The 27,733-nt window shown below is 45.6% G+C and overlaps 1 protein-coding gene across 1 annotated transcript; it reads left to right on the top strand.

Moving 5' to 3' along the window:
* Positions 1–4,395: 4,395 nt before the first annotated feature.
* On the top strand, positions 4,396–24,308 carry LOC115116094 (mdm2-binding protein-like; the record flags this gene model as incomplete). The annotated part of the gene is given in 7 exon segments (XM_065015373.1): positions 4,396–4,509; positions 10,325–10,459; positions 10,461–10,520; positions 13,000–13,090; positions 13,250–13,420; positions 17,384–17,482; positions 23,839–24,308. Coding segments are annotated over 7 exon segments (1,010 nt in total), but the record flags the coding sequence as incomplete, so codon positions are not given.
* Between the last annotated feature and the right edge of the window lie 3,425 nt (positions 24,309–27,733).

A 27,733-nucleotide genomic window follows, 5' to 3' on the forward strand; every position in this document is an offset into this window, starting at 1 on the left:
CAGTCACTGCAGTGTAAAGTAGATACCCTGTCAGTCCATTTGGGCCTAAGTCGAGCCTCAGTCACTGCAGTGTAAAGTAGATACCCTGTCAGTCCATTTGGGCCTAAGTCGAGCCTCAGTCACTGCAGTGTAAAGTAGATACCCTGTCAGTCCATTTGGGCCTAAGTCGAGCCTCAGTCACTGCAGTGTAAAGTAGATACCCTGTCAGTCCATTTGGGCCTAAGTCGAGCCTCAGTCACTGCAGTGTAAAGTAGATACCCTGTCAGTCCATTTGGGCCTAAGTCGAGCCTCAGTCACTGCAGTGTAAAGTAGATACCCTGTCAGTCCATTTGGGCCTAAGTCGAAGTCGAGCCTCAGTCACTGCAGTGTAAAGTAGATACCCTGTCAGTCCATTTGGGCCTAAGTCGAGCCTCAGTCACTGCAGTGTAAAGTAGATACCCTGTCAGTCCATTTGGGCCTAAGTCGAGCCTCAGTCACTGCAGTGTAAACCCTGTCAGTCCATTTTGGGCCTAAGTCCCTGTCAGTCCATTTGGGCCTGTCAGCCTCAGTCACTGCAGTGTAAAGTAGATACCCTGTCAATAGTGCTGTGTTTGCTTGGAACTTCAGAATCAAATCAAATGTTATTAGTCACATGCACCGAATACAACAGGTATAGGTAGACCTTTACAGTGAAATGCTTACTTACATGCCCCTTAACCAACAATGCAGTTTAAAAAATATGAATACGAATAAGATTAAAGTTTTATAGAGTTAAAGTCATGTTAATTAATGTAGACCTAATATGAAATCATGAGTCATGTGTCAATTTATTGAGAAAGGGTGAGTCAACCCAGAAGGCCAGACTGATTGATTGTTGTGGTTTATAAACATCTTTCTCAATCTTCATTGATGAATAAAACTGGAAACGCTTATCTCCCTCACTAGCTTTAAGCATCAGCTGTCAGAGCAGCTCACAGATTACTGCACCTGTACATAGCCCACCTATAATTTAGCCCAAATAACTACCTCTTTCCCAACTGTATTTATTTATTTATTTTGCTCCTTTGCACCCCATTATTTTTATTTCTACTTTGCACATTCTTCCATTGCAAATCTACCATTCCAGTGTTTTACTTGCTATATTGTATTTACTTTGCCACCATGGCCTTTTTTGCCTTTACCTCCATTATCTCACCTCACTTGCTCACATTGTATATAGACTTATTTTTCTACTGTATTATTGACTGTATGTTTGTTTTACTCCATGTGTAACTCTGTGTTGTTGTATGTGTTGAACTGCTTTGCTTTGTCTTGGCCAAGTCGCAGTTGTAAATGAGAACTTGTTCTCAACTAGTCTACCTGTTTAAATAAAGGTGAAATAAAAATAAAGCAATGCAGTATTAAACTCCCCTGTCTCCTTAATGCAGTGTGATTGTAATAAACTCCCCTGTCTCCTTAATGCAGTGTGCTTGTATTAAACTCCCCTGTCTCCTTAATGCAGTGTGCTTGTATTAAACTCCCCTGTCTCCTTAATGCAGTGTGCTTGTAATAAACTCCCCTGTCTCCTTAATGCAGTGTGCTTGTATTAAACTCCCCTGTCTCCTTAATGCAGTGTGCTTGGACTCCCCTGTCTCCTTAATGCAGTGTGCTTGTATTAAACTCCCCTGTCTCCTTAATGCAGTGTGCTTGTAATAAACTCCCGTCTCCTTAATGCAGTGTGCTTGTAATAAACTCCCCTGTCTCCTTAATGCAGTGTGCTTGTACTCCCCTGTCTCCTTAATGCAGTGTGCTTGTACTCCCTGTCTCCTTAATGCAGTGTGCTTGTACTCCCCTGTCTCCTTAATGCAGTGTGATTGTATTAAACTCCCCTGTCTCCTTAATGCAGTGTGATTGTATTAAACTCCCTGTCTCCTTAATGCAGTGTGCTTGTACTCCCCTGTCTCCTTAATGCAGTGTGCTTGTACTCCCTGTCTCCTTAATGCAGTGTGCTTGTATTAAACTCCCCTGTCTCCTTAATGCAGTGTGCTTGTACTCCCATGTCTCCTTAATGCAGTGTGCTTGTACTCCCCTGTCTCCTTAATGCAGTGTGCTTGGACTCCCCTGTCTCCTTAATGCAGTGTGCTTGTATTAAACTCCCCTGTCTCCTTAATGCAGTGTGCTTGTAATAAACTCCCTGTCTCCTTAATGCAGTGTGCTTGTAATAAACTCCCCTGTCTCCTTAATGCAGTGTGCTTGTACTCCCCTGTCTCCTTAATGCAGTGTGCTTGTACTCCCCTGTCTCCTTAATGCAGTGTGCTTGTATTAAACTCCCTGTCTCCTTAATGCAGTGTGCTTGTATTAAACTCCCCTGTCTCCTTAATGCAGTGTGCTTGTATTAAACTCCCCTGTCTCCTTAATGCAGTGTGCTTGTATTAAACTCCCTGTCTCCTTAATGCAGTGTGCTTATATTAAACTCCCTGTCTCCTTAATGCAGTGTGCTCCCCCTGTCTCCTTAATGCAGTGTGCTTGTATTAAACTCCCCTGTCTCCTTAATGCAGTGTGCTTGTATTAAACTCCCTACTCCTTAATGCAGTGTGCCTCCCCTGTCTCCTTAATGCAGTGTGCTTGTACTCCCCTGTCTCCTTAATGCAGTGTGCTTGTATTAAACTCCCCTACTCCTTAATGCAGTGTGCTTGTATTAAACTCCCCTGTCTCCTTAATGCAGTGTGCTTGTATTAAACTCCCCTGTCTCCTTAATGCAGTGTGCTTGTATTAAACTCCCCTGTCTCCTTAATGCAGTGTGCTTGTACTCCCCTATCTCCTTAATGCAGTGTGCTTGTACTCCCCTGTCTCCTTAATGCAGTGTGCTTGTATTAAACTCCCCTGTCTCCTTAATGCAGTGTGCTTGTATTAAACTCCCCTGTCTCCTTAATGCAGTGTGCTTATATTAAACTCCCCTGTCTCCTTAATGCAGTGTGCTTGTACTCCCCTGTCTCCTTAATGCAGTGTGCTTGTATTAAACTCCCCTGTCTCCTTAATGCAGTGTGCTTGTATTAAACTCCCCTACTCCTTAATGCAGTGTGCTTGTATTAAACTCCCCTGTCTCCTTAATGCAGTGTGCTTATATTAAACTCCCCTGTCTCCTTAATGCAGTGTGCTTGTACTCCCCTGTCTCCTTAATGCAGTGTGCTTGTATTAAACTCCCTACTCCTTAATGCAGTGTGCTTGTAAAACTCCCTGTCTCCTTAATGCAGTGTGCTTGTATTAAACTCCCCTGTCTCCTTAATGCAGTGTGCTTGTATTAAACTCCCCTGTCTCCTTAATGCAGTGTGCTTGTACTCCCCTATCTCCTTAATGCAGTGTGCTTGTACTCCCCTGTCTCCTTAATGCAGTGTGCTTGTATTAAACTCCCCTGTCTCCTTAATGCAGTGTGCTTGTATTAAACTCCCCTGTCTCCTTAATGCAGTGTGCTTATATTAAACTCCCCTGTCTCCTTAATGCAGTGTGCTTGTACTCCCCTGTCTCCTTAATGCAGTGTGCTTGTACTCCCCTGTCTCCTTAATGCAGTGTGCTTGTACTCCCCTGTCTCCTTAATGCAGTGTGCTTGTACTCCCCTGTCTCCTTAATGCAGTGTGCTTGTACTCCCCTGTCTCCTTAATGCAGTGTGCTTGTATTAAACTCCCCTGTCTCCTTAATGCAGTGTGCTTGTAATAAACTCCCCTGTCTCCTTAATGCAGTGTGCTTGTAATAAACTCCCCTGTCTCCTTAATGCAGTGTGCTTGTAATAAACTCCCCTGTCTCCTTAATGCAGTGTGCTTGTATTAAACTCCCCTGTCTCCTTAATGCAGTGTGCTTGTACTCCCCTGTCTCCTTAATGCAGTGTGCTTGTACTCCCCTGGCTCCTTAATACAGTGTGCTTGTATTAAACTCCCCTGTCTCCTTTGATAGCGTTTGCGTTGTCCCATTCATATGAACTTCATTTGAACTCATAAGCCACGTTACCAGGTTATTGAACATCCTAAAAAAAGAACTCCCACGTCTGAGTTATGTTGTTTCAGGTGTGAATAATGTGATTTACATCAGGGGGGAAAAGAGAAACCTGAACACTGCTCTTACTAATGTCACTTATTTTATTCAACCTTATTAAACCCAAAACCTGCTGATTTAGAAGGTCCTGTGTAGATTATATTTTCAACCAGCAACTATCAGGAAATATCACAGATCACACGTCACACTTTTTTACAGTGTTACTTTCATCAGCTGTTGTACAATATCATACAAAACACAGGAAAAACAGAATTTTGACTGCAGTGGGCCTTTAATAAAAAATAAGTAATACTAGCGAGAGCAGTGTGCGGGTTTCTCTTTTCTCTGATGTTATTGAGATGGGTTCAGCCAATTGATTGATAAAGCAGTCCACTTGGTCTCTTCTCCCAGGTTCCACCACTACAGACTGGCTGTGCTCCCTGCCCTGTCTCCATGGAGACCAACTGCTACAGAGGGAGAGGAAGTTGGCCGAGGTGCAGACTCTGGTCCTAAAGGAGTGCCTGAGTAAGTACAACATCATATTTTATTCATCCTTTATTCAGCCAGGTAAGCCTCGTTGAGATAAAAAATAAAAATAAAAGATTTTTCAAGTGGAATCATGTCTGATGCAGAATGTATATTCAAATGTCTGTACTCTGCACACTCTTTCCATTTGCAGTGAGCTTTATTGCCACCAAATAGAGCCTAGTTAATGTATTTTTTTATTGCAGTTTATTTAACCAGCTATTTTATTGAAAACATTCTATTTGACAACAAAAAAACATATCTAGCATAGTTTAATAAAGCAAGTCAGTCTGTGTAGCAGCCAGACAGGTAGGTGGTTCCTCCAGTATTAAAGTCAGTCTGTGTAGCAGCCAGACAGGTAGGTGGTTCCTCCAGTATTAAAGTCAGTCTGTGTAGCAGCCAGACAGGTAGGTGGTTCCTCCAGTATTAAAGTCAGTCTGTATCGTAGCCAGACAGGTAGGTGGTTCCTCCAGTATTAAAGTCAGTCTGTGTAGCAGCCAGACAGGTAGGTGGTTCCTCCAGTATTAAAGTCAGTCTGTATCGTAGCCAGACAGGTAGGTGGTTCCTCCAGTATTAAAGTCAGTCTGTAGGTAGGTGGTTCCTCCAGTATTAAAGTCAGTCTGTATCGTAGCCAGACAGGTAGGTGGTTCCTCCAGTATTAAAGTCAGTCTGTGTAGCAGCCAGACAGGTAGGTGGTTCCTCCAGTATTAAAGTCAGTCTGTATCGTAGCCAGACAGGTAGGTGGTTCCTCCAGTACAGTCTGTAGTAGCCAGACAGGTGGTGGTTCCTCCAGTATTAAAGTCAGTCTGTATCGTAGCCAGACAGGTAGGTGGTTCCTCCAGTATTAAAGTCAGTCTGTATCGCAGCCAGACAGGTAGGTGGTTCCTCCAGTATTAAAGTCAGTCTGTGTAGCAGCCAGACAGATAGGTGGTTCCTCCAGTATTAAAGTCAGTCTGTGTGGCAGCCAGACAGGTAGGTGGTTCCTCCAGTATTAAAGTCAGTCTGTGTAGCAGCCAGACAGGTAGGTGGTTCCTCCAGTATTAAAGTCAGTCTGTGTGGCAGCCAGACAGGTAGGTGGTTCCTCCAGTATTAAAGTCAGTCTGTGTGGCAGCCAGACAGGTAGGTGGTTCCTCCAGTATTAAAGTCAGTCTGTGTAGCAGCCAGACAGGTAGGTGGTTCCTCCAGTATTAAAGTCAGTCTGTGTAGCAGCCAGACAGGTAGGTGGTTCCTCCGGTATTAAAGTCAGTCTGTGTAGCAGCCAGACAGGTAGGTGGTTCCTCCAGTATTAAAGTCAGTCTGTATCGTAGCCAGACAGGTAGGTGGTTCCTCCAGTATTAAAGTCAGTCTGTGTAGCAGCCAGACAGGTAGGTGGATCCTCCAGTATTAAAGGCAGTCTGTAGCCAGACAGGTAGGTGGTTCCTCCAGTATTAAAGTCAGTCTGTGTAGCAGCCAGACAGGTAGGTGGTTCCTCCAGTATTGAAGTCAGTCTGTATCGTAGCCAGACAGGTAGGTGGTTCCTCTAGCAGTCTGTGTAGCAGCCAGACAGGTAGGTGGTTCCTCTAGTATTAAAGTCAGTCTGTGTAGCAGCCAGACAGGTAGGTGGTTCCTCCAGTATTAAAGTCAGTCTGTGTAGCAGCCAGACAGGTAGGTGGTTCCTCCAGTATTAAAGTCAGTCTGTATCGTAGCCAGACAGGTAGGTGGTTCCTCCAGTATTAAAGTCAGTCTGTGTAGCAGCCAGACAGGTAGGTGGATCCTCCAGTATTAAAGGCAGTCTGTATCGTAGCCAGACAGGTAGGTGGTTCCTCCAGTATTAAAGTCAGTCTGTGTAGCAGCCAGACAGGTAGGTGGTTCCTCCAGTATTGAAGTCAGTCTGTATCGTAGCCAGACAGGTAGGTGGTTCCTCTAGTATTAAAGTCAGTCTGTGTAGCAGCCAGACAGGTAGGTGGTTCCTCTAGTAAAAGTCAGTCTGTGTAGCAGCCAGACAGGTAGGTGGTTCCTCCAGTATTAAAGTCAGTCTGTGTAGCAGCCAGACATGTAACCTCCAGTATTAAAGTCAGTCTGTATCAGCCAGACAGGTAGGTGGTTCTTATATTAAAGTCAGTCTGTCCCAGACAGGTAGGTGGTTCCTCCAGTATTAAAGTCAGTCTGTGTAGCAGCCAGACAGGTAGGTGGTTCCTCCAGTATTAAAGTCAGTCTGTGTAGCAGCCAGTCAGGTAGGTGGTTCCTCCAGTATTGAAGTCAGTCTGTATCGTAGCCAGACAGGTAGGTGGTTCTCCAGTATTAAAGTCAGTCTGTGTGGCAGCCAGACAGGTAGGTGGTTCCTCCAGTATTAAAGTCAGTCTGTATCGTAGCCAGACAGGTAGGTGGTTCCTCCAGTATTAAAGTCAGTCTGTGTGGCAGCCAGACAGGTAGGTGGTTCCTCCAGTATTAAAGTCAGTCTGTGTAGCAGCCAGACAGGTAGGTGGTTCCTCCAGTATTAAAGTCAGTCTGTGTGGCCCAGACAGGTAGGTGGTTCCTCCAGTATTAAAGTCAGTCTGTATAGCAGCCAGTCAGGTAGGTGGTTCCTCCAGTATTAAAGGCAGTCTGTAGTAAGACAGGTAGGTGGTTCCTCCAGTATTAAAGTCAGTCTGTATCATAGCCAGACAGGTAGGTGGTTCCTCCAGTATTAAAGTCAGTCTGTGTAGCAGCCAGACAGGTAGGTGGTTCCTCCAGTATTAAAGGCAGTCTGTATCGTAGCCAGACAGGTAGGTGGTTCCTCCAGTATTAAAGTCAGTCTGTGTAGCAGCCAGACAGGTAGGTGGATCCTCCAGTATTAAAGGCAGTCTGTATCGTAGCCAGACAGGTAGGTGGTTCCTCCAGTATTAAAGTCAGTCTGTGTAGCAGCCAGACAGGTAGGTTTCCTCCAGTATTAAAGTCAGTCTGTATCCCAGACAGGTAGGTGGTTCCTCCAGTCAGTCTGTAGCAGCCAGACAGGTAGGTGGTTCCTCCAGTATTAAAGTCAGTCTGTGTAGCTAGGTGGTTCCTCCAGTAAAAGTCAGTCTTGTAGCAGCCAGACATTGGTTCAGTATTAAAGTCAGTCTGTATTAGAGACAGGTAGGTGGTTCCTCCAGTATTAAAGTCAGTCTGTATTTCCAGACAGGTAGGTGGTTCCTCCAGTATTAAAGTCAGTCTGTGTACAGCAGACAGGTAGGTGGTTCCTCCAGTATTAAAGTCAGTCTGTGTAGCAGCCAGTCAGGTAGGTGGTTCCTCCAGTATTGAACTGTCAGTCTGTATCGTAGCCAGACAGGTAGGTGGTTCCTCCAGTATTAAAGTCAGTCTGTGTGGCAGCCAGACAGGTAGGTGGTTCAGTAAAAGTCAGTCTGTATTTTAGCCAGACAGGTAGGTGGTTCCTCCAGTAAAAGTCAGTCTGTGTGGCAGCCAGACAGGTTGGTTCCTCCAGTTTAAAGTCAGTCTGTGTAGCAGCCAGACAGGTAAGTATTAAAGTCAGTCTTGTGGCAGCCAGACAGGTAGGTGGTTCCTCCAGTATTAAAGTCAGTCTGTATAGCAGCCAGTCAGGTAGGTGGTTCCTCCAGTATTAAAGGCAGTCTGTATCGCAGCCAGACAGGTAGGTGGTTCCTCCAGTATTAAAGTCAGTCTGTATCATAGCCAGACAGGTAGGTGGTTCCTCAAGTCAGTCTGTGTAGCAGCCAGACAGGTAGGTGGTTCCTCCAGTATTAAAGGCAGTCTGTATCGTAGCCAGACAGGTAGGTGGTTCCTCCAGTATTAAAGTCAGTCTGTGTAGCAGCCAGACAGGTAGGTGGATCCTCCAGTATTAAAGGCAGTCTGTATCGAGCCAGACAGGTAGGTGGTTCCTCCAGTATTAAAGTCAGTCTGTGTAGCAGCCAGACAGGTAGGTGGTTCCTCCAGTATTAAAGTCAGTCTGTATCGTAGCCAGACAGGTAGGTGGTTCCTCCAGTATTAAAGTCAGTCTGTGTAGCAGCCAGACAGGTAGGTATTTAAAGTCAGTCTGTGTAGCAGCCAGACAGGTAGGTGGTTCCTCCAGTATTAAAGTCAGTCTGTGTGGCAGCAGACAGGTAGGTGGTTCCTCCAGTATTAAAGTCAGTCTGTATCCCAGACAGGTAGGTGGTTCCTCCAGTATTAAAGTCAGTCTGTGTAGCAGCCAGACAGGTAGGTGGATCCTCCAGTATTAAAGGCAGTCTGTATCGTAGCCAGACAGGTAGGTGGTTCCTCCAGTATTAAAAAAATCAGTCTGTGTAGCAGCCAGACAGGTAGGTGGTTCCTCCAGTATTAAAGTCAGTCTGTATCGTAGCCAGACAGGTAGGTGGTTCCTCCAGTATTAAAGTCAGTCTGTGTAGCAGCCAGACAGGTAGGTGGTTCCTCCAGTATTAAAGTCAGTCTGTGTGGCAGCAGACAGGTAGGTGGTTCCTCCAGTATTAAAGTCAGTCTGTAGCCAGACAGGTAGGTGGTTCCTCCAGTATTAAAGTCAGTCTGTGTAGCTCTCCAGTATTAAAGTCAGTCTGTGTAGCAGCCAGACAGGTAGGTGGTTCCTCCAGCATTAAAGTCAGTCTGTATCGTAGCCAGACAGGTAGGTGGTTCCTCCAGTATTAAAGTCAGTCTGTGTAGCAGCCAGACAGGTAGGTGGTTCCTCCAGTATTAAAGTCAGTCTGTATCGTAGCCAGACAGGTAGGTGGTTCCTCCAGCATTAAAGTCAGTCTGTATCGTAGCCAGACAGGTAGGTGGTTCCTCCAGTATTAAAGTCAGTCTGTGTAGCAGCCAGACAGGTAGGTGGTTCCTCCAGTATTAAAGGCAGTCTGTATCGTCCAGACAGGTGGTAGTTCCTCCAGTAAAAGTCAGTCTGTGTAGCAGCCAGACAGGTAGGTGGTTCCTCCAGTATTGAAGTCAGCTGTGTAGCAGCCAGACAGGTAGGTGGTTCTCCAGTATTAAAGTCAGTCTGTATCGTAGCCAGACAGGTAGGTGGTTCCTCCAGTACAAAGTCAGTCTGTGTAGCAGCCAGACAGGTGGTGGTTCCTCCAGTATTGAAGTCAGTCTGTGTAGCAGCCAGACAGGTAGGTGGTTCCTCCAGTATTAAAGTCAGTCTGTATCGTAGCCAGACAGGTAGGTGGTTCCTCCAGTATTAAAGTCAGTCTGTATCGAGTCAGACAGGTAGGTGGTTCCTCCAGTATTAAAGTCAGTCTGTGTAGCAGCCAGACAGGTAGGTGGTTCCTCCAGTATTAAAGTCAGTCTGTGTAGCAGCCAGACAGGTAGGTGGTTCCTCCAGTATTAAAGTCAGTCTGTGTAGCAGCCAGACAGGTAGTATTAAAGTCAGTCTGTATCGTAGCCAGACAGGTAGGTGGTTCCTCTAGTATTAAAGTCAGTCTGTGTAGCAGCCAGACAGGTAGGTGGTTCCTCCAGTATTAAAGTCAGTCTGTGTAGCAGCCAGACAGGTGGTGGTTCCTCCAGTATTGAAGTCAGTCTGTATCGTAGCCAGAAAGGTAAGTGGTTCCTCCAGCATTAAAGTCAGTCTGTATCATAGCCAGACAGGTAGGTGGTTCCTCCAGTATTGAAGTCAGTCTGTATCGTAGCCAGAAAGGTAAGTGGTTCCTCCAGCATTAAAGTCAGTCTGTATCGTAGCCAGACAGGTAGGTGGTTCCTCCAGTATTAAACATCCAATAACATCAAGCATCCTCACACTACAGAAACCTGAGTCTCCAGCCCTTATGGCCCATCCTGGCTCGGACAAGGCTACTTACTGACTACTTCTGGCTCGGACAAGGCTACTTACTGACTACTCTCGTTATTCCATATTGACGTATAGGACGTAGAGAAGAGGCAGAGAAACCAGCTTCAATACCAGTAAATGACCTGAAGATCTTGCTCAGCCTGGCCAGAGAACAGTACCTCAAGATGCATGACTCTACCCTGCCTAAAGCCTCTACCCTGCCTAAAGACTCTTCTGCCCAGAGTTGAGCCCTGTGGAGCAGAGGAGGTGAACCTCACTACGAAGACTACAGGTATTCTGCTGTTCCAGTCCCTCCTTACTCCCCGTAACACAGCTCAGTAACTTTTACAGTGCATTCAGGAAGTATTCAGACCCCTTGACTTTTTTCACTTTTTGTTACGTTACAGCATTATTCTAAAATGGATTAAATAGTCCCCCCCCCCTCATCAATCTACACACAATACCCCATAATGACAAAGCAAAAACAGGTTTTTAGAAATGTTTGCTAATTTTTTTTAAATAAATGTAAACATAAATATCACATTTACTTAAGTATTCAGACCCTTAACTCAGTACTTTGTTGAAGCACCTTTGACAGCGATTACAGCCTCAAGTCGTCTTGGGTATGACGCTACAAGCTTGGCACACCTGTATTTGGGAGTTTCTCCCATTTTTCTCTGCAGATCCTCTCAAGCTCTGTCAGGTTGGATGGAGAGCGTCCCTGCACAGCTATTTTCAGGTCTCTCCAGAGATGTTAGATCAGGTTAAAGTCCGGGCTCTGGCTGGGCCATTCAAGGAAACTCTGAGACTTGTCCCGAAGCCACTCCTGCGTTGTCTTGGCTGTGTGCTTAGGGTCGTTGTCCTGTTGGAAGGTGACCCTTCGCCCCAGTCTGAGGTCCTGAGAGCTCTGGAGCAGAATTTAATCAAGAATCTCTCTCTCTTTCCCTCGATCCTAGCTAGTCTCCCAGTCCCTGTCTCTGAAAAACATCCCCACAGCATGATGCTGCCACCACCATGCTTCACTTGTAGGGATGGTGACAGGTTTCCTCCAGACGTGAGGTTTTGCATTCAGGCCAAAGAGTTCAATCTCGTTTTCTTCAGACCAGTGAATCTTGTTTCTCATGGTCTGAGAGTCATTTAGGTGCCTTTTGGCCACACTATTATAAAGGCTTGATTGGGGTAGTGCTGCGGAGATGGTTGTCCTTATGAAAGATTCACTCATCTCCACAAAGAAACTCTGGAGCTCTCTCAGAGTGACCATTGGGTTCTTGGTCACCTCCCTGACCAAGGCCCTTGCTCATTTTGGCCAGGTGGCCAGCTCTAGGAAGAGTCTTGGTTGTTCCGAACTTCTTCCATTTAAGAATGATGGAGGCCATGGTGTTCTTGGGGGCCTTCAGTGCTGCAGAAATGTTTTGGTACCCTTCCCCAGATTTGTGCCTCGACACAATCCTGTCTCGGAGCTCTACAGACAATTCCTTTGACCTCATGGCTTGGTTTTTGTTCTGACATGCACTGTCAACTGTGGGACCTTTATATAGACAGGTTTTTGTTCTGACATGCACTGTCAACTGTGGGACCTTATATAGACAGGTTTATGCTCTGACATGCACTGTCAACTGTGGGACCTTATATAGACAGGTTTATGCTCTGACATGCACTGTCAACTGTGGGACCTTATATAGACAGGTTTTTGTTCTGACGTGCACTGTCAACTGTGGGACCTTATATAGACAGGTTTATGCTCTGACATGCACTGTCAACTGTGGGACCTTATATAGACAGGTTTATGCTCTGACATGCACTGTCAACTGTGGGACCTTATATAGACAGGTTTTTGTTCTGACATGCACTGTCAACTGTGGGACCTTATATAGACAGGTTTCTGTTCTGACATGCACTGTCAACTGTGGGACCTTTATATAGACAGGTTTTTGTTCTGACATGCACTGTCAACTGTGGGACCTTATATAGACAGGTTTATGCTCTGACATGCACTGTCAACTGTGGGACCTTATATAGACAGGTTTATGCTCTGACATGCACTGTCAACTGTGGGACCTTATATAGACAGGTTTATGCTCTGACATGCACTGTTAACTGTGGGACCTTATATAGACAGGTTTTTGTTCTGACATGCACTGTCAACTGTGGGACCTTATATAGACAGGTTTTTGTTCTGACATGCACTGTCAACTGTAGGACCTTATATAGACAGGTTTTTGTTCTGACATGCACTGTCAACTGTGGGACCTTTATATAGACAGGTTTTTGCTCTGACATGCACTGTCAACTGTGGGACCTTATATAGACAGGTTTTTGCTCTGACATGCACTGTCAACTGTGGGACCTTTATATAGACAGGTGTATGCCTTTCTAAATGATGTCCAATAAATTGAATTTACCACAGATGGACTCCAATCAAGTTGTAGAAAAATCTCAAGGATGAACAATGGAAACAGGATGCACCTGAACTCAATTTCGAAGTCTCATAGCAAAGGGTCTGAATACTTATGTAAATCGGTTATTTCTGTTTTTTATTTTTATACATTTGGCACAAAAAAAATCTTTACTTGTTTTCGCTTTGTCATTAATGGGTATTGATTAAAAAAATTACAAAAATTTAGAATAAGGCTGTAACATAACAAAATGTGTAAAAAGTCAAGGGGTCTGAATACTTTCTGAATACACTGTATTTGCCTTCTCTAAAACTGACTCCTTCTAGAAACCTTGACTGATAAAACAAAAATGACTATTTTCCCATTCCAATGTAGAGTTCATTAAACACTCCCAACATGCTGATTGGCCAGAGAGAAGTGTTCTGCAGAACTATGAGAACCTCCAGAGGACTCGTCAGAAGCTGAGGTAAACTTGAATAATGCTCTTCACATCGGTACATACATCTCTCTTCCGTCAACAATAAGCAAGCAAGGTGGCTTATGGGAATAGAGAGACCGACGGTATCTTTGGTTCCTCACACGTGACTCGTTTAACCATCTCATCTTTGGTCTCATCCCTTCACAGGTTTGGTCTGCTGTCTGGCAGCTCATCTGACTGTCTGCTGGGGCCTAAAGATGTCCAGGGCCAGAGAACCACCCCAGCCTTGCTGGATGCCAAAGAGCTGCTTAGACACTTCACACCAGACGGCCTGCCCACCGGAGATCTGCAGCCTCTATTAGTCCAGAGACTAGACTAGTCTGGAGACTAGGGTAACTCTGTTAGTCTGGAGACTAGGGTAACTCTGTTAGTCTGGAGACTAGGGTAACTCTGTTAGTCTGGAGACTAGGGTAACTCTGTTAGTCTGGAGACTAGGGTAACTCTGTTAGTCTGGAGACTAGGGTAACTCTGTTAGTCTGGAGACTAGGGTACCTCTGTTAGTCTGGAGACTAGGGTACCTCTGTTAGTCCGGAGACTAGGGTAACTCTGTTAGTCCGGAGACTAGGAGAGACTAGGGTACCTCTGTTAGTCCGGAGACTAGGGTACCTCTGTTAGTCCGGAGACTAGGGTACCTCTGTTAGTCCGGAGACTAGGGTAACTCTGTTAGTCCGGAGACTAGGGTAACTCTGTTAGTCCGGAGACTAGGGTAACTCTGTTAGTCTGGAGACTAGGGTAACTCTGTTAGTCTGGAGACTAGGGTACCTCTCTTAGTCTGGAGACTAGGGTAACTCTCTTAGTCTGGAGACTAGGGTAACTCTAGAGAGTTGTTCAATTCACATACTGTTCAGATACTGTTCAGTTCAGATACTGTTCAATTCAGATACTGTTCAGTTCAGATACTGTTCCGTTCAGATACTTTAGGGAGTTGTTCAAAGGCATTGTGGTTTGACTCATTCTCTCTCTACTACAGAAAGTTTTCTAACGTATTTCGATGTACAACAGCTTCTCAGCCTCCCTGGTTAATTTATATGTGTCTGAGTGCTCCAAAGTAGTTAACACTAACCGGGAGGAAGAGCAGCTCTATCTTGTCGAGGTTGAGCTTGAGGTGCTGAACCGACATCCAAGCTGATATATCTGCCGGACACGCAGAGATGGGTGTCAGGAGGAGGGAAGGAGAAAAGTAGCTGAGTGTCATCGTCATAGCAGTGATAGGAGAGACCAGGATATGGCGGAGCCGAGTGACTTGGTGTATAGAGAGAAGAGGGCCTAGAACCGAGCCCTGGGGGACACCAGTAGATGAGAGTACGCATCATTTTAAAAGTAAACTTGGAGTCAGGCGATGATATGTTGTGTGGTCCTCCCACTACGACTTGGGTAAACCATGCAGTTTATTAGGCTACAGATTAAATAAATGATGATGATGAACTTCACAGGAGTGGTTAAAGTGCACGGTGATGACACGGATAGAACAATGAGTCAAATATTTCACTGGATGTAGAAATCTGAAGCATCCGGTTGGCATTTCCGCTCACTACTGAATATGGTGATGAGAGGAAGCCCAGTGGCCGGCAGTGGATTTTGGCCAATATTCTGCAAATTTTCCTCATCAATGAAACATTTAATCTCAATACAGTTTTCTGTTCACAAAACTAGAATCTGTTATGAACAGAGTGGACTACGTTTAGTAGACTTTGCCCTTTGCCAAATATATATATTTGTTTGCGTTGTTCAGAAGGAGTGCAAGGGTGAACTGACTTATTGCCTACGCCTACTTCACAAAGTAGGCGTTCCCTAACGGAAATATGCAAATACATGCTAGAACACACCAATGGGCTCTCGCCTAGCTCATCCTTGGCTCTGCCCACCTCCTTGCTTGTTCTGCCCACTACGATTCATTTGCTCCCATTGGACACAACAGGCTGTGGTCTATCTTCGGTTAGTTATACAAATCTTTGGCGATGAGCTTGATGCTCCTTTCCAATAAATATCTATGGTCTTGTTCTGGTGACGTGATGATCGACGCTTGACTGCCGATTTGACAAATATAGATATTCTCGCTGTTATCCATAATGATCTCATCATGTAGACTAGTCTACCCACACAGCTGTTGGCTAGAGCGTACGTACATACTAAGACCAGAATAGGCACGTTTGCTGTTTAAAACAGTCTTTCTGACAGGAACTGATCAGTAGAGTTGAAAATACAATGGAAACACATTGAACTTTAGATTTTTATTCGGTACATGAAAACTTAAAACAAAGAAGTACATTTTATGTGCACTACATCATCACGTACTGATGTTTATCCACAACAAGTCAGTTTGGTGGAAACATTATCACTGGTGGGAAAATGCGCATATTTTCTTAATGTGGATTTTAAAATATTCGCATGAAAATCTGGATGGAAACCCAGCTACTGAGGGTAGCTCAACAACGGGACAATCTGTCTGACCCCCCCCCAGTCTGTCTGACCCCCCAGTCTGTCTGACCCCCCAATCTGTCTGTCTGTCTGACCCCCTGTCTGCCCCAATCTGTCTGACCCCTGTCTCCCCCCTCAGTCTGTCTGACCCCCCCAATCTGTCTGACCCCCTCAATCTGTCTGCCCCCCAATCTGTCTGCCCCCAATCTGTCTGACCCCCCAATCTGTCTGACCCCCCAATCTGTCTGACCCCTCAATCTGTCTGACCCCCCCAATCTGTCTGACCCCCAATCAGTCTGTCTGACTGTCTGACCCCCAATCCTGACCCCCCAATCTGTCTGACCCCCAATCTGTCTGACCCCCCCAATCTGTCTGACCCCCCAATCTGTCTGACCCAATCTGTCTGACCCCCAATCTGTCTGACCCCCCAATCTGTCTGACCCCCAATCTGTCTGACCCCAGTCTGTCTGACCCCCCAATCTGTCTGACCCCCAATCTGTCTGACCCCCTCAGTCTGTCTGACCCCCTCAATCTGTCTGACCCCTCAATCTGTCTGACCAAAAAAGTGGCGTCAACATGTTGAATAATCTGTTTCTAACTTTCTCTTCCCTCGAGGAGAAACCACTCCATTCAGCAGACAACTATTCAGTTAGGATGTTTCAGACACCATGTAGCTGTCTGATTTCATGTGGCTGTCTACCTCTGATATGCATTCGAATCAAAAGGTTTTCGCCTAATTGGATTCCTCTGATTTATAAAGAGCCTTTATCGGACAGTGCTCTCACAGAAGGCAGAGAAGAATATTAGTAATTAGTCATTTATGTTCATTAAAAGAAACTCAATTAAGAAGCGTTCGAGACATTCGAGCTGTCAGTTCATTAGGAAGTTGTTTTACACACTTAATCAGTTTGGGTGCAGAGGACAGGAGAGTTTAGTTTCACTTCAGATCGCTGCAGTACTGTGTGTTCTTCTCTGTAGTACTGTGTGTTCTTCTCTGTAGTACTATGTGTTCTTCACTGCAGTACTGTGTGTTCTTCACTGCAGTACTGTGTGTTCTTCACTGCAGTACTGTGTGTTCTTCACTGCAGTACTGTGTGTTCTTCACTGCAGTACTGTGTGTTCTTCACTGCAGTACTGTGTGTTCTTCACTGCAGTACTGTGTGTTCTTCTCTGCAGTACTGTGTGTTCTTCAGTACTGTGTGTTCTTCTGCAGTACTGTGTGTTCTTCTCTGCAGTACTGTGTGTTCTTCTCTGCAGTACTGTGTGTTCTTCTCTGCAGTACTGTGTGTTCTTCTCTGCAGTACTGTGTGTTCTTCTCTGCAGTACTGTGTGTTGTGTGTTCTTCTCTGTAGTACTGTGTGTTCTTCACTGTAGTACTGGGTGTTCTTCTTCACTGCAGTACTGTCTGCAGTACTGTGTGTTCTTCTCTGCAGTACTGTGTGTTCTTCTCTGCAGTACTGTGTGTTCTTCTGCAGTACTGTGTGTTCTTCTCTGCAGTACTGTGTGTTCTTCTCTGCAGTACTGTGTGTTCTTCGCTGCAGTACTGTGTGTTCTTCTCTGCAGTACTGTGTGTTCTTCTCTGCAGTACTGTGTGTTCTCTGCAGTACTGTGTGTTCTTCTCTGCAGTACTGGGTGTTCTTCTCTGCAGTACTGTGTGTTCTTCTCTGCAGTACTGGGTGTTCTTCTCTGCAGTACTGTGTGTTCTTCTCTGCAGTACTGTGTGTTCTTCTCTGCAGTACTGTGTGTTCTTCACTGCAGTACTGTGTATTCTTCTCTGCAGTACTGTGTGTTCTTCGCTGCAGTCTTGGATTTGAATAGAAAATGTTCACAGCTCCTGTACAATAATGTGTCTCTGTGTGTTTCCAGGGGAAATACATTCCAGATGTCTCCAGACTTGACCCCCAGGAAAGTGACCCAGATCCCCTTCAGTCAAGCAGCCAGTTCCCACTACCATGGACTAGAGTAGGTGTCTTTATACATACAGGACACTACCACTACCATGGACTAGAGTAGGTGTCTTTATACATACAGGACCCTACCATGGACTATACATACAGGACACTACCATGGACTAGAGTAGGTGTCTTTATTCATACAGGACCCTACCACTACCATGGACTAGAGTAGGTGTCTTTATACATACAGGACCCTACCACTACCATGGACTAGAGTAGGTGTCTTTATACATACAGGACACTACCATGGACTAGAGTAGGTGTCTTTATACATACAGGACACTACCACTACCATGGACTAGAGTAGGTGTCTTTTCACATACATGACACTACCACTACCATGGACTAGAGTAGGTGTCTTTATACATACAGGACACTACCATGGTCTATACATACAGGACACTACCACTACCATGGACTAGAGTAGGTGTCTTTATACATACAGGACACTACCACTACCATGGACTAGAGTAGGTGTCTTTATACATACAGGACCCTACCACTACCATGGACTAGAGTAGGTGTCTTTATACATACAGGACACTACCATGGACTAGAGTAGGTGTCTTTATACATGCAGATCTACCACTACCATGGACTCAGAGTAGGTGTCTTTTCACATACATGACACTACACTACCATGGACTAGAGTAGGTGTCTTTATAAATATACAGGAAAAAACTACCATGGGGACTATAGGTGTCATACATACAGGACCCTACCATGGACTAGAGTAGGTGTCTTTATACATACAGGACCCTACCATGGACTAGAGTAGGTGTCTTTATACATACAGGACACTACCATGGACTAGAGTAGGTGTCTTTATACATACAGGACACTACCACTACCATGGACTAGAGTAGGTGTCTTTATACATACATGGACCCTACCACTACTTGTAGATGGACTAGAGTAGGTGTCTTTATACATACAGGACACTACCACTACCATGGACTAGAGTAGGTGTCTTTATACATACAGGACACTACCACTACCATGGACGAGAGTAGGTGTCTTTATACATACAGGACCCTACCATGGACTAGAGTAGGTGTCTTTATACATACAGGACACTACCATGGTCTATACATACAGGACACTACCATGGACTAGAGTAGGTGTCTTTATACATACAGGACACTACCATGGACTAGAGTAGGTGTCTTTATACATACAGGACACTACCATGGTCTATACATACAGGACACTACCACTACCATGGACTAGAGTAGGTGTCTTTTCACATACATGACACTACCACTACCATGGACTAGAGTAGGTGTCTTTATTCATACAGGAACCTACCATGGACTAGAGTAGGTGTCTTTATACATAGAGGACCCTACCATGGACTAGAGTAGGTGTCTTTATACATACAGGACCCTACCATGGACTAGAGTAGGTGTCCCTTATACATACAGACTACCAGAGGACTAGAGTAGGTGTCTTTATACATACAGGACACTACCACTACCATGGACTAGAGTAGGTGTCTTTATACATACAGGACACTACCATGGACTATACATACAGGACACTACCACTACCATGGACTAGAGTAGGTGTCTTTATACATACAGGACACTACCACTACCATGGACTAGAGTAGGTGTCTTTATACATACAGGACACTACCACTACCATGGACGAGAGTAGGTGTCTTTATACATACAGGACCCTACCATGGACTAGAGTAGGTGTCTTTATACATACAGGACACTACCATGGTCTATACATACAGGACACTACCATGGACTAGAGTAGGTGTCTTTATACATACAGGACACTACCATGGACTAGAGTAGGTGTCTTTATACATACAGGACACTACCATGGACTAGAGTAGGTGTCTTTATTCATACAGGACCCTACCATGGACTAGAGTAGGTGTCTTTATACATACAGGACACTACCATGGACTAGAGAAGGTGTCTTTATACATACAGGACACTACCATGGACTAGAGTAGGTGTCTTTATACATACAGGACACTACCATGGACTATACATACAGGACACTACCACTACCATGGACTAGAGTAGGTGTCTTTATACATACAGGACACTACCACTACCATGGACTAGAGTAGGTGTCTTTATACATACAGGACACTACCACTACCATGGACAGTCCGAGTAGGTGTCTTTATACATACAGGACACTACCATGGACTAGAGTAGGTGTCTTTATTCATACAGGACCCTACCATGGACTAGAGTAGGTGTCTTTATACATACAGGACACTACCATGGACTAGAGTAGGTGTCTTTATACATACAGGACACTACCATGGACTATACATACAGGACACTACCATGGACTAGAGTAGGTGTCTTTATACATACAGGACCCTACCATGGACTAGAGTAGGTGTCTTTATACATACAGGACACTACCATGGACTAGAGTAGGTGTCTTTTTTCATACAGGACACTACCATGGACTAGAGTAGGTGTCTTTATACATACAGGACACTACCAATGTCTATACATAACAGACACTACCATGGACTAGAGTAGGTGTCTTTATACATACAGGACCCTACCATAGACTAGAGTAGGTGTCTTTATACATACAGGACCCTACCATAGAGTAGGTGTCTTTATACATACAGGACCCTACCATGGACTAGAGTAGGTGTCTTTATACATACAGGACACTACCATGGACTAGAGTAGGTGTCTTTATACATACAGGACACTACCATGGACTAGAGTAGGTGTCTTTATTCATACAGGACCCTACCATGGACTAGAGTAGGTGTCTTTATACATACAGGACACTACCATGGACTAGAGTAGGTGTCTTTATACATACAGGACACTACCATGGACTAGAGTAGGTGTCTTTATACATACAGGACACTACCATGGACTATACATACAGGACACTACAACTACCATGGACTAGAGTAGGTGTCTTTATACATACAGGACACTACCACTACCATGGACTAGAGTAGGTGTCTTTATACATACAGGACACTACCACTACCATGGACGAGAGTAGGTGTCTTTATACATACAGGACACTACCATGGACTAGAGTAGGTGTCTTTATTCATACAGGACCCTACCATGGACTAGAGTAGGTGTCTTTATACATACAGGACACTACCATGGACTAGAGTAGGTGTCTTTATACATACAGGACACTACCATGGACTAGAGTAGGTGTCTTTATACATACTACATTATAACTATGACACTACCATGGACTATACATACAGGACACTACCACTACCATGGACTAGAGTAGGTGTCTTTATACATACAGGACACTACCACTACCATGGACTAGAGTAGGTGTCTTTATACATACAGGACACTACCACTACCATGGACGAGAGTAGGTGTCTTTATACATACAGGACACTACCATGGACTAGAGTAGGTGTCTTTATTCATACAGGACCCTACCATGGACTAGAGTAGGTGTCTTTATACATACAGGACACTACCATGGACTAGAGTAGGTGTCTTTATACATACAGGACACTACTGATGGACTATACATACAGGACACTACCACTACCATGGACTAGAGTAGGTGTCTTTATACATACAGGACCCTACCATGGACTAGAGTAGGTGTCTTTATACATACAGGACACTACCATGGACTAGAGTAGGTGTCTTTTTTTCATACAGGACACTACCATGGACTAGAGTAGGTGTCTTTATACATACAGGACACTACCAATGTCTATACATACAGGACACTACCATGGACTAGAGTAGGTGTCTTTATACATACAGGACCCTACCATAGACTAGAGTAGGTGTCTTTATACATACAGACCCTACCATAGAGTAGGTGTCTTTATACATACAGGACCCTACCATGGACTAGAGTAGGTGTCTTTATACATACAGGACACTACCATGGACTAGAGTAGGTGTCTTTATACATTACCATGGACTAGAGTAGGTGTCTTTATTCATACAGGACCCTACCATGGACTAGAGTAGGTGTCTTTATACATACAGGACACTACCATGGACTAGAGTGGTGTCTTTATACATACAGGACACTACCATGGACTAGAGTAGGTGTCTTTATACATACAGGACACTACCATGGACTATACATACAGGACACTACAACTACCATGGACTAGAGTAGGTGTCTTTATACATACAGGACACTACCACTACCATGGACTAGAGTAGGTGTCTTTATACATACAGGACACTACCACTACCATGGACGAGAGTAGGTGTCTTTATACATACAGGACACTACCATGGACTAGAGTAGGTGTCTTTATTCATACAGGACCCTACCATGGACTAGAGTAGGTGTCTTTATACATACAGGACACTACCATGGACTAGAGTAGGTGTCTTTATACATACAGGACACTACCATGGACTAGAGTAGGTGTCTTTATACATACAGGACACTACCATGGACTAGTACTTTATATACAGGACACTACCACTATACATGGACTAGAGTAGGTGTCTTTATACATACAGGACACTACCACTACCATGGACAAGGTGTCTTTATACATACAGGACACTACCATGGACTAGAGTAGGTGTCTTTATTCATACAGGACCCTACCATGGACTAGAGGTGTCTTTATACAAATACAGGACACTACTATGGACTAGAGTAGGTGTCTTTATACATACAGGACACTACCATGGACTAGAGTAGGTGTCTTTATTTCATACAGGACACTACCATGGACTAGAGTAGGTGTCTTTATACATACAGATCACTACCAATGTCTATACATGGACACTACCATGGACTAGAGTCCTACATAAGGACCCTCCCCTGACTAGAGTAGGTGTCTTTATACATACAGGACCCTACCATAGAGTAGGTGTCTTTATACATACAGGACCCTACCATGGACTAGAGTAGGTGTCTTTATACACTACAGGACACTACTGATCTAGAGTCAGCTCTCTCTTTAAGAGATGTCTCCCAAACTACCTCCTAAAGGGTGATTCCCCATCTGAGTGGTCAGTGTAAAGAGACTGATCTAGGGTCAGCTCTCTCTTTAAGATATGTCTCCCAAACTACCTCCTAAAGGGTGATTCCCCATCTGAGTGGTACAGTGTAAAGAGACTGATCTAGAGTCAGCTCTCTTTAAGAGGTTGATGCCCCATCTGAGTCCACATCCCTGCAAGAATTACCTTAATTACCGTAATACCTGCACACAGCGTTTTCTCTCTGTTTGACACTTTTGAAAATGAAAGGCTTTTAAAATATCCACACATTTGTGAATCATTGCATTAATCTCCCTGTGCAACACTGTGCAATATGGTTTAGATGAGAAAATCAGTTTGAATTGCTCCTTATTTTGTTAGTCCGTCTACTATGGTATTTACGGTCTAATAGCTGCACCAACACATGAAGCAGGAATGTCTCTGTTTTGGACATACCATCCACGGCTGAGTTAACAGAAAAGTTACAAATCAAATATTGAAGAGAGATTGATCTCACTAGACTTATTTTACTCTCTCTGGCACCTGAGACTTTAACAAGTCTCTGCTAGTTTCTCTCTCTCCCTTTTATGCTCCAGAGACTGTCTTTCAGTCTTATTGAATGTTGATGGTCCAGACCTTCTCTGTGAATCCCTAAGCTCTTTTGAATCATACTATAGACCTGTGTTGAATCCAAGTACTGGCTTATTGACTGGCTCTTCTCCCTGGTCCAGACCTCTGTGTTGAATCACTAAGCTCTCTCTTCTCCCTGGTCCAGACCTGTCTCTGTGTTGAATCACTAAGCTCTCTCTTCTCCCTGGTCCAGACCTGTCTCTGTGTTGAATCACTAAGCTCTCTCTTCTCCCTGGTCCAGACCTGTCTCTGTGTTGAATCACTAAGCTCTCTCTTCTCCCTGGTCCAGACCTGTCTCTGTGTTGAATCACTAAGCTCTCTCTTCTCCCTGGTCCAGACCTGTCTCTGTGTTGAATCACTAAGCTCTCTCTTCTCCCTGGTCCAGACCTGTCTCTGTGTTGAATCACTAAGCTCTCTCTTCTCCCTGGTCCAGACCTGTCTCTGTGTTGAATCACTAAGCTCTCTCTTCTCCCTGGTCCAGACCTGTCTCTGTGTTGAATCACTAAGCTCTCTCTTCTCCCTGGTCCAGACCTGTCTCTGTGTTGAATCACTAAGCTCTCTCTTCTCCCTGGTCCAGACCTGTCTCTGTGTTGAATCACTAAGCTCTCTCTTCTCCCTGGTCCAGACTGGTCTCTGTGTTGAATCACTAAGGTCTGTCTTCTCCCTGGTCCAGACCTGTCTCTGTGTTGAATCACTAAGCTCTCTCTTCTCCCTGGTCCAGACCTGTCTCTGTGTTGAACTGGTCTATGTTTTGAATCACTAATTTCTTGACCCTACCCAGGTTTTGTCTGGACGAGCAGGGCCACAAGGCCTTGGACCGGGACCAGGGCTTTGTCCGGCTGCAGTCCCGTCTGATTCGCTACGAGACCCAGACCACCTGCTCCAAGGAACCTTGTCCCGTCCCCTTCGCCTTAAGCCCCGCCCCCTCGCCGGCCGTGCTGTCTGAACCAGGAAGTGTCCCGGACGGAGAGGCTCTCCTCAACTCTGACCTGCCCAGGATCAAGAGACGATCCTGGGATACAGACGCCACCCACCCCCATAAGAGGTTAGTGAGGTTTGTATGGTCCTCTGGAGCTCAGTTGGTAGAGCATGGCTCTTACAACGCCAGGATAGGGGTTTAATTCCCGGAGCCACCTACACATAAAACAAATGTTTGCATGTTAAGTCGCTTTGGATAAAAGTGTCTGTTAAATGGCATATTAGAGGCATCGTGTTCTATATAGGCGAAGGGTCCGTACGTACAGCCTGTGGTTTAGAGCAGGTGCTAGAGGTCAAAGGTTACGTACGTACAGCCTGTGGTTTAGAGCAGGTGCTAGAGGTCAAAGGTTACGTACGTACAGCCTGTGGTTTAGAGCAGATGCTAGAGGTCAAAGACTATATTCAACAGAAGGTGTTTTTGTAACAATAAACTTCGTAGGGGAATAGATTACAATGTGATAGTCTTCTACTGCTAGGTTGTATTGGCCACCCACTATTTCTACTCGTTACATTTCATCTTGGGATGTTTGCAAGTCTCAGTATATTTGTTAATCAAATCCCAGATTTTACACACAGATATTTCACAGGATGAATAAATATGGTGATGAGAAGCATTCGCTGGGGAATGGCTTTTCCACTCAATGACCAAATATGGTGATGAGAGGTGGGGAATGATGGAGCGAGAATATGGTGATGAGAGGAAGCCCAGTGGCCGGCGGTGGGGAATGATGGAGCGAGAATATGGTGATGAGAGGAAGCCCAGAGGCCGGCGGTGGGGAATGATGGAGCGAGAATATGGTGATGAGAGGAAGCCCAGTGGGGAATGATGGAGAGAGAATATGGTGATGAGAGGAAGCCCAGAGGCCGGCGGTGGGGAATGATGGAGCGAGAATATGGTGATGAGAGGAAGCCCAGTGGCCGGCGGTGGGGAATGATGGAGCGAGAATATGGTGATGAGAGGAAGCCCAGTGGCCGGCGGTGGGGAATGATGGAGCGAGAATATGGTGATGAGAGGAAGCCCAGAGGCCGGCGGTGGGGAATGATGGAGCGAGAATATGGTGATGAGAGGAAGCCCAGTGGCCGGCGGTGGGGAATGATGGAGCGAGAATATGGTGATGAGAGGAAGCCCAGTGGCCGGCGGTGGGGAATGATGGAGCGAGAATATGGTGATGAGAGGAAGCCCAGAGGCCGGCGGTGGGGAATGATGGAGCGAGAATATGGTGATGAGAGGAAGCCCAGAGGTCGGCGGTGGGGAATGATGGAGAGAGAATATGGTGATGAGAGGAAGCCCAGTGGCCGGCGGTGGGGAATGATGGAGAGAGAATATGGTGATGAGAGGAAGCCCAGTGGCCGGCGGTGGGGAATGATGGAGAGAGAATATGGTGATGAGAGGAAGCCCAGTGGGGAATGATGGAGAGAGAATATGGTGATGAGAGGAAGCCCAGTGGCCGGCGGTGGGGAATGATGGAGAGAGAATATGGTGATGAGAGGAAGCCCAGTGATGGAGAGAGAATATGGTGATGAGAGGAAGCCCAGTGGCCGGTGGGGAATGATGGAGAGAGAATATGGTGATGAGAGGAAGCCCAGTGGCCGGCGGTGGGGAATGATGGAGAGAGAATATGGTGATGAGAGGAAGCCCAGTGGCCGGCGGTGGGGAATGATGGAGAGAGAATATGGTGATGAGAGGAAGCCCAGTGGCCGGTGGTGGGGAATGATGGAGAGAGAATATGGTGATGAGAGGAAGCCCAGTGGGGAATGATGGAGAGAGAATATGGTGATGAGAGGAAGCCCAGTGGCCGGCGGTGGGGAATGATGGAGCGAGAATATGGTGATGAGAGGAAGCCCAGAGGTCGGCGGTGGGGAATGATGGAGAGAGAATATGGTGATGAGAGGAAGCCCAGTGGCCGGCGGTGGGGAATGATGGAGAGAGAATATGGTGATGAGAGGAAGCCCAGTGGCCGGTGGTGGGGAATGATGGAGAGAGAATATGGTGATGAGAGGAAGCCCAGTGGGGAATGATGGAGAGAGAATATGGTGATGAGAGGAAGCCCAGTGGCCGGCGGTGGGGAATGATGGAGAGAGAATATGGTGATGAGAGGAAGCCCAGTGGCCGGCGGTGGGGAATGATGGAGAGAGAATATGGTGATGAGAGGAAGCCCAGTGGCCGGCGGTGGGGAATGATGGAGAGAGAATATGGTGATGAGAGGAAGCCCAGTGGCCGGCGGTGGGGAATGATGGAGAGAGAATATGGTGATGAGAGGAAGCCCAGTGGCCGGTGGTGGGGAATGTTGGAGAGAGAATATGGTGATGAGAGGAAGCCCAGTGGGGAATGATGGAGAGAGAATATGGTGATGAGAGGAAGCCCAGTGGCCGGCGGTGGGGAATGATGGAGAGAGAATATGGTGATGAGAGGAAGCCCAGTGGCCGGCGGTGGGGAATGATGGAGAGAGAATATGGTGATGAGAGGAAGCCCAGTGGGGAATGATGGAGAGAGAATATGGTGATGAGAGGAAGCCCAGTGGCCGGTGGTGGGGAATGATGGAGAGAGAATATGGTGATGAGAGGAAGCCCAGAGGTCGGCGGTGGGGAATGATGGAGAGAGAATATGGTGATGAGAGGAAGCCCAGTGGCCGGTGGTGGGGAATGATGGAGCGAGAATATGGTGATGAGAGGAAGCCCAGAGGCCGGCGGTGGGGAATGATGGAGCGAGAATATGGTGATGAGAGGAAGCCCAGTGGCCGGCGGTGGGGAATGATGGAGAGAGAATATGGTGATGAGAGGAAGCCCAGTGGCCGGCGGTGGGGAATGATGGAGCGAGAATATGGTGATGAGAGGAAGCCCAGAGGCCAGCGGTGGGGAATGATGGAGAGAAATGGATTTTAGCCGACAATCTGTTACATTTTTTTCATCGATGAAACATTTAATCTCAATACAGTTTTCTGTTCCCAAAATTAGAATCTGTTATGAACAGAGTGGACTAAGTTTAGTTGACTTTACCCTTTGACAACGTTTTTAAAAATGGCATTGTTTTAGAAGGAGTGCAAAGGAGAATTTAGTTATTGCACACACACACTTCACAAAGTAGACGTTCCCTAATGGAAATGTATCTGTTTCCTTTGATCAGAAACAGCAGGGTTTTTCTGTTCTCTTTGATCAGAAACAGCAGGGTTTCTATGTTCTCTTTGATCAGAAACAGCAGGGTTTCTCTGTTCTCTTTGACCAGAAACAGCAGGGTTTCTCTGTTCTCTTTGATCAGAAACAACAGGGTTTCTCTGTTCTCTTTGATCAGAAACAGCAGGGTTTCTCTGTTCTCTTTGACCAGAAACAGCAGGGGTTCTCTGTTCTCTTTGACCAGAAACAGCAGGGTTTCTCTGTTCTCTTTGATCAGAAACAGCAGGGTTTCTCTGTTCTCTTTGATCAGAAACAGCAGGGTTTCTCTGTTCTCTTTGACCAGAAACAGCAGGGTTTCTCTGTTCTCTTTGATCAGAAACAGCAGGGTTTCTCTGTTCTCTTTGATCAGAAACAGCAGGGTTTCTCTGTTCTCTTTGATCAGAAACAGCAGGGTTTCTCTGTTCTCTTTGACCAGAAACAGCAGGGTTTCTCTGTTCTCTTTGATCAGAAACAACAGGGTTTCTCTGTTCTCTTTGAGTAGTTAACATCAGAAACAGCAGGGTTTCTTCTCTGTTGTCTTTGACCAG

The sequence above is a fragment of the Oncorhynchus nerka genome, unplaced genomic scaffold (assembly GCF_034236695.1).
Source record: "Oncorhynchus nerka isolate Pitt River unplaced genomic scaffold, Oner_Uvic_2.0 unplaced_scaffold_1478, whole genome shotgun sequence".
Classification (NCBI taxonomy): domain Eukaryota; kingdom Metazoa; phylum Chordata; class Actinopteri; order Salmoniformes; family Salmonidae; genus Oncorhynchus; species Oncorhynchus nerka.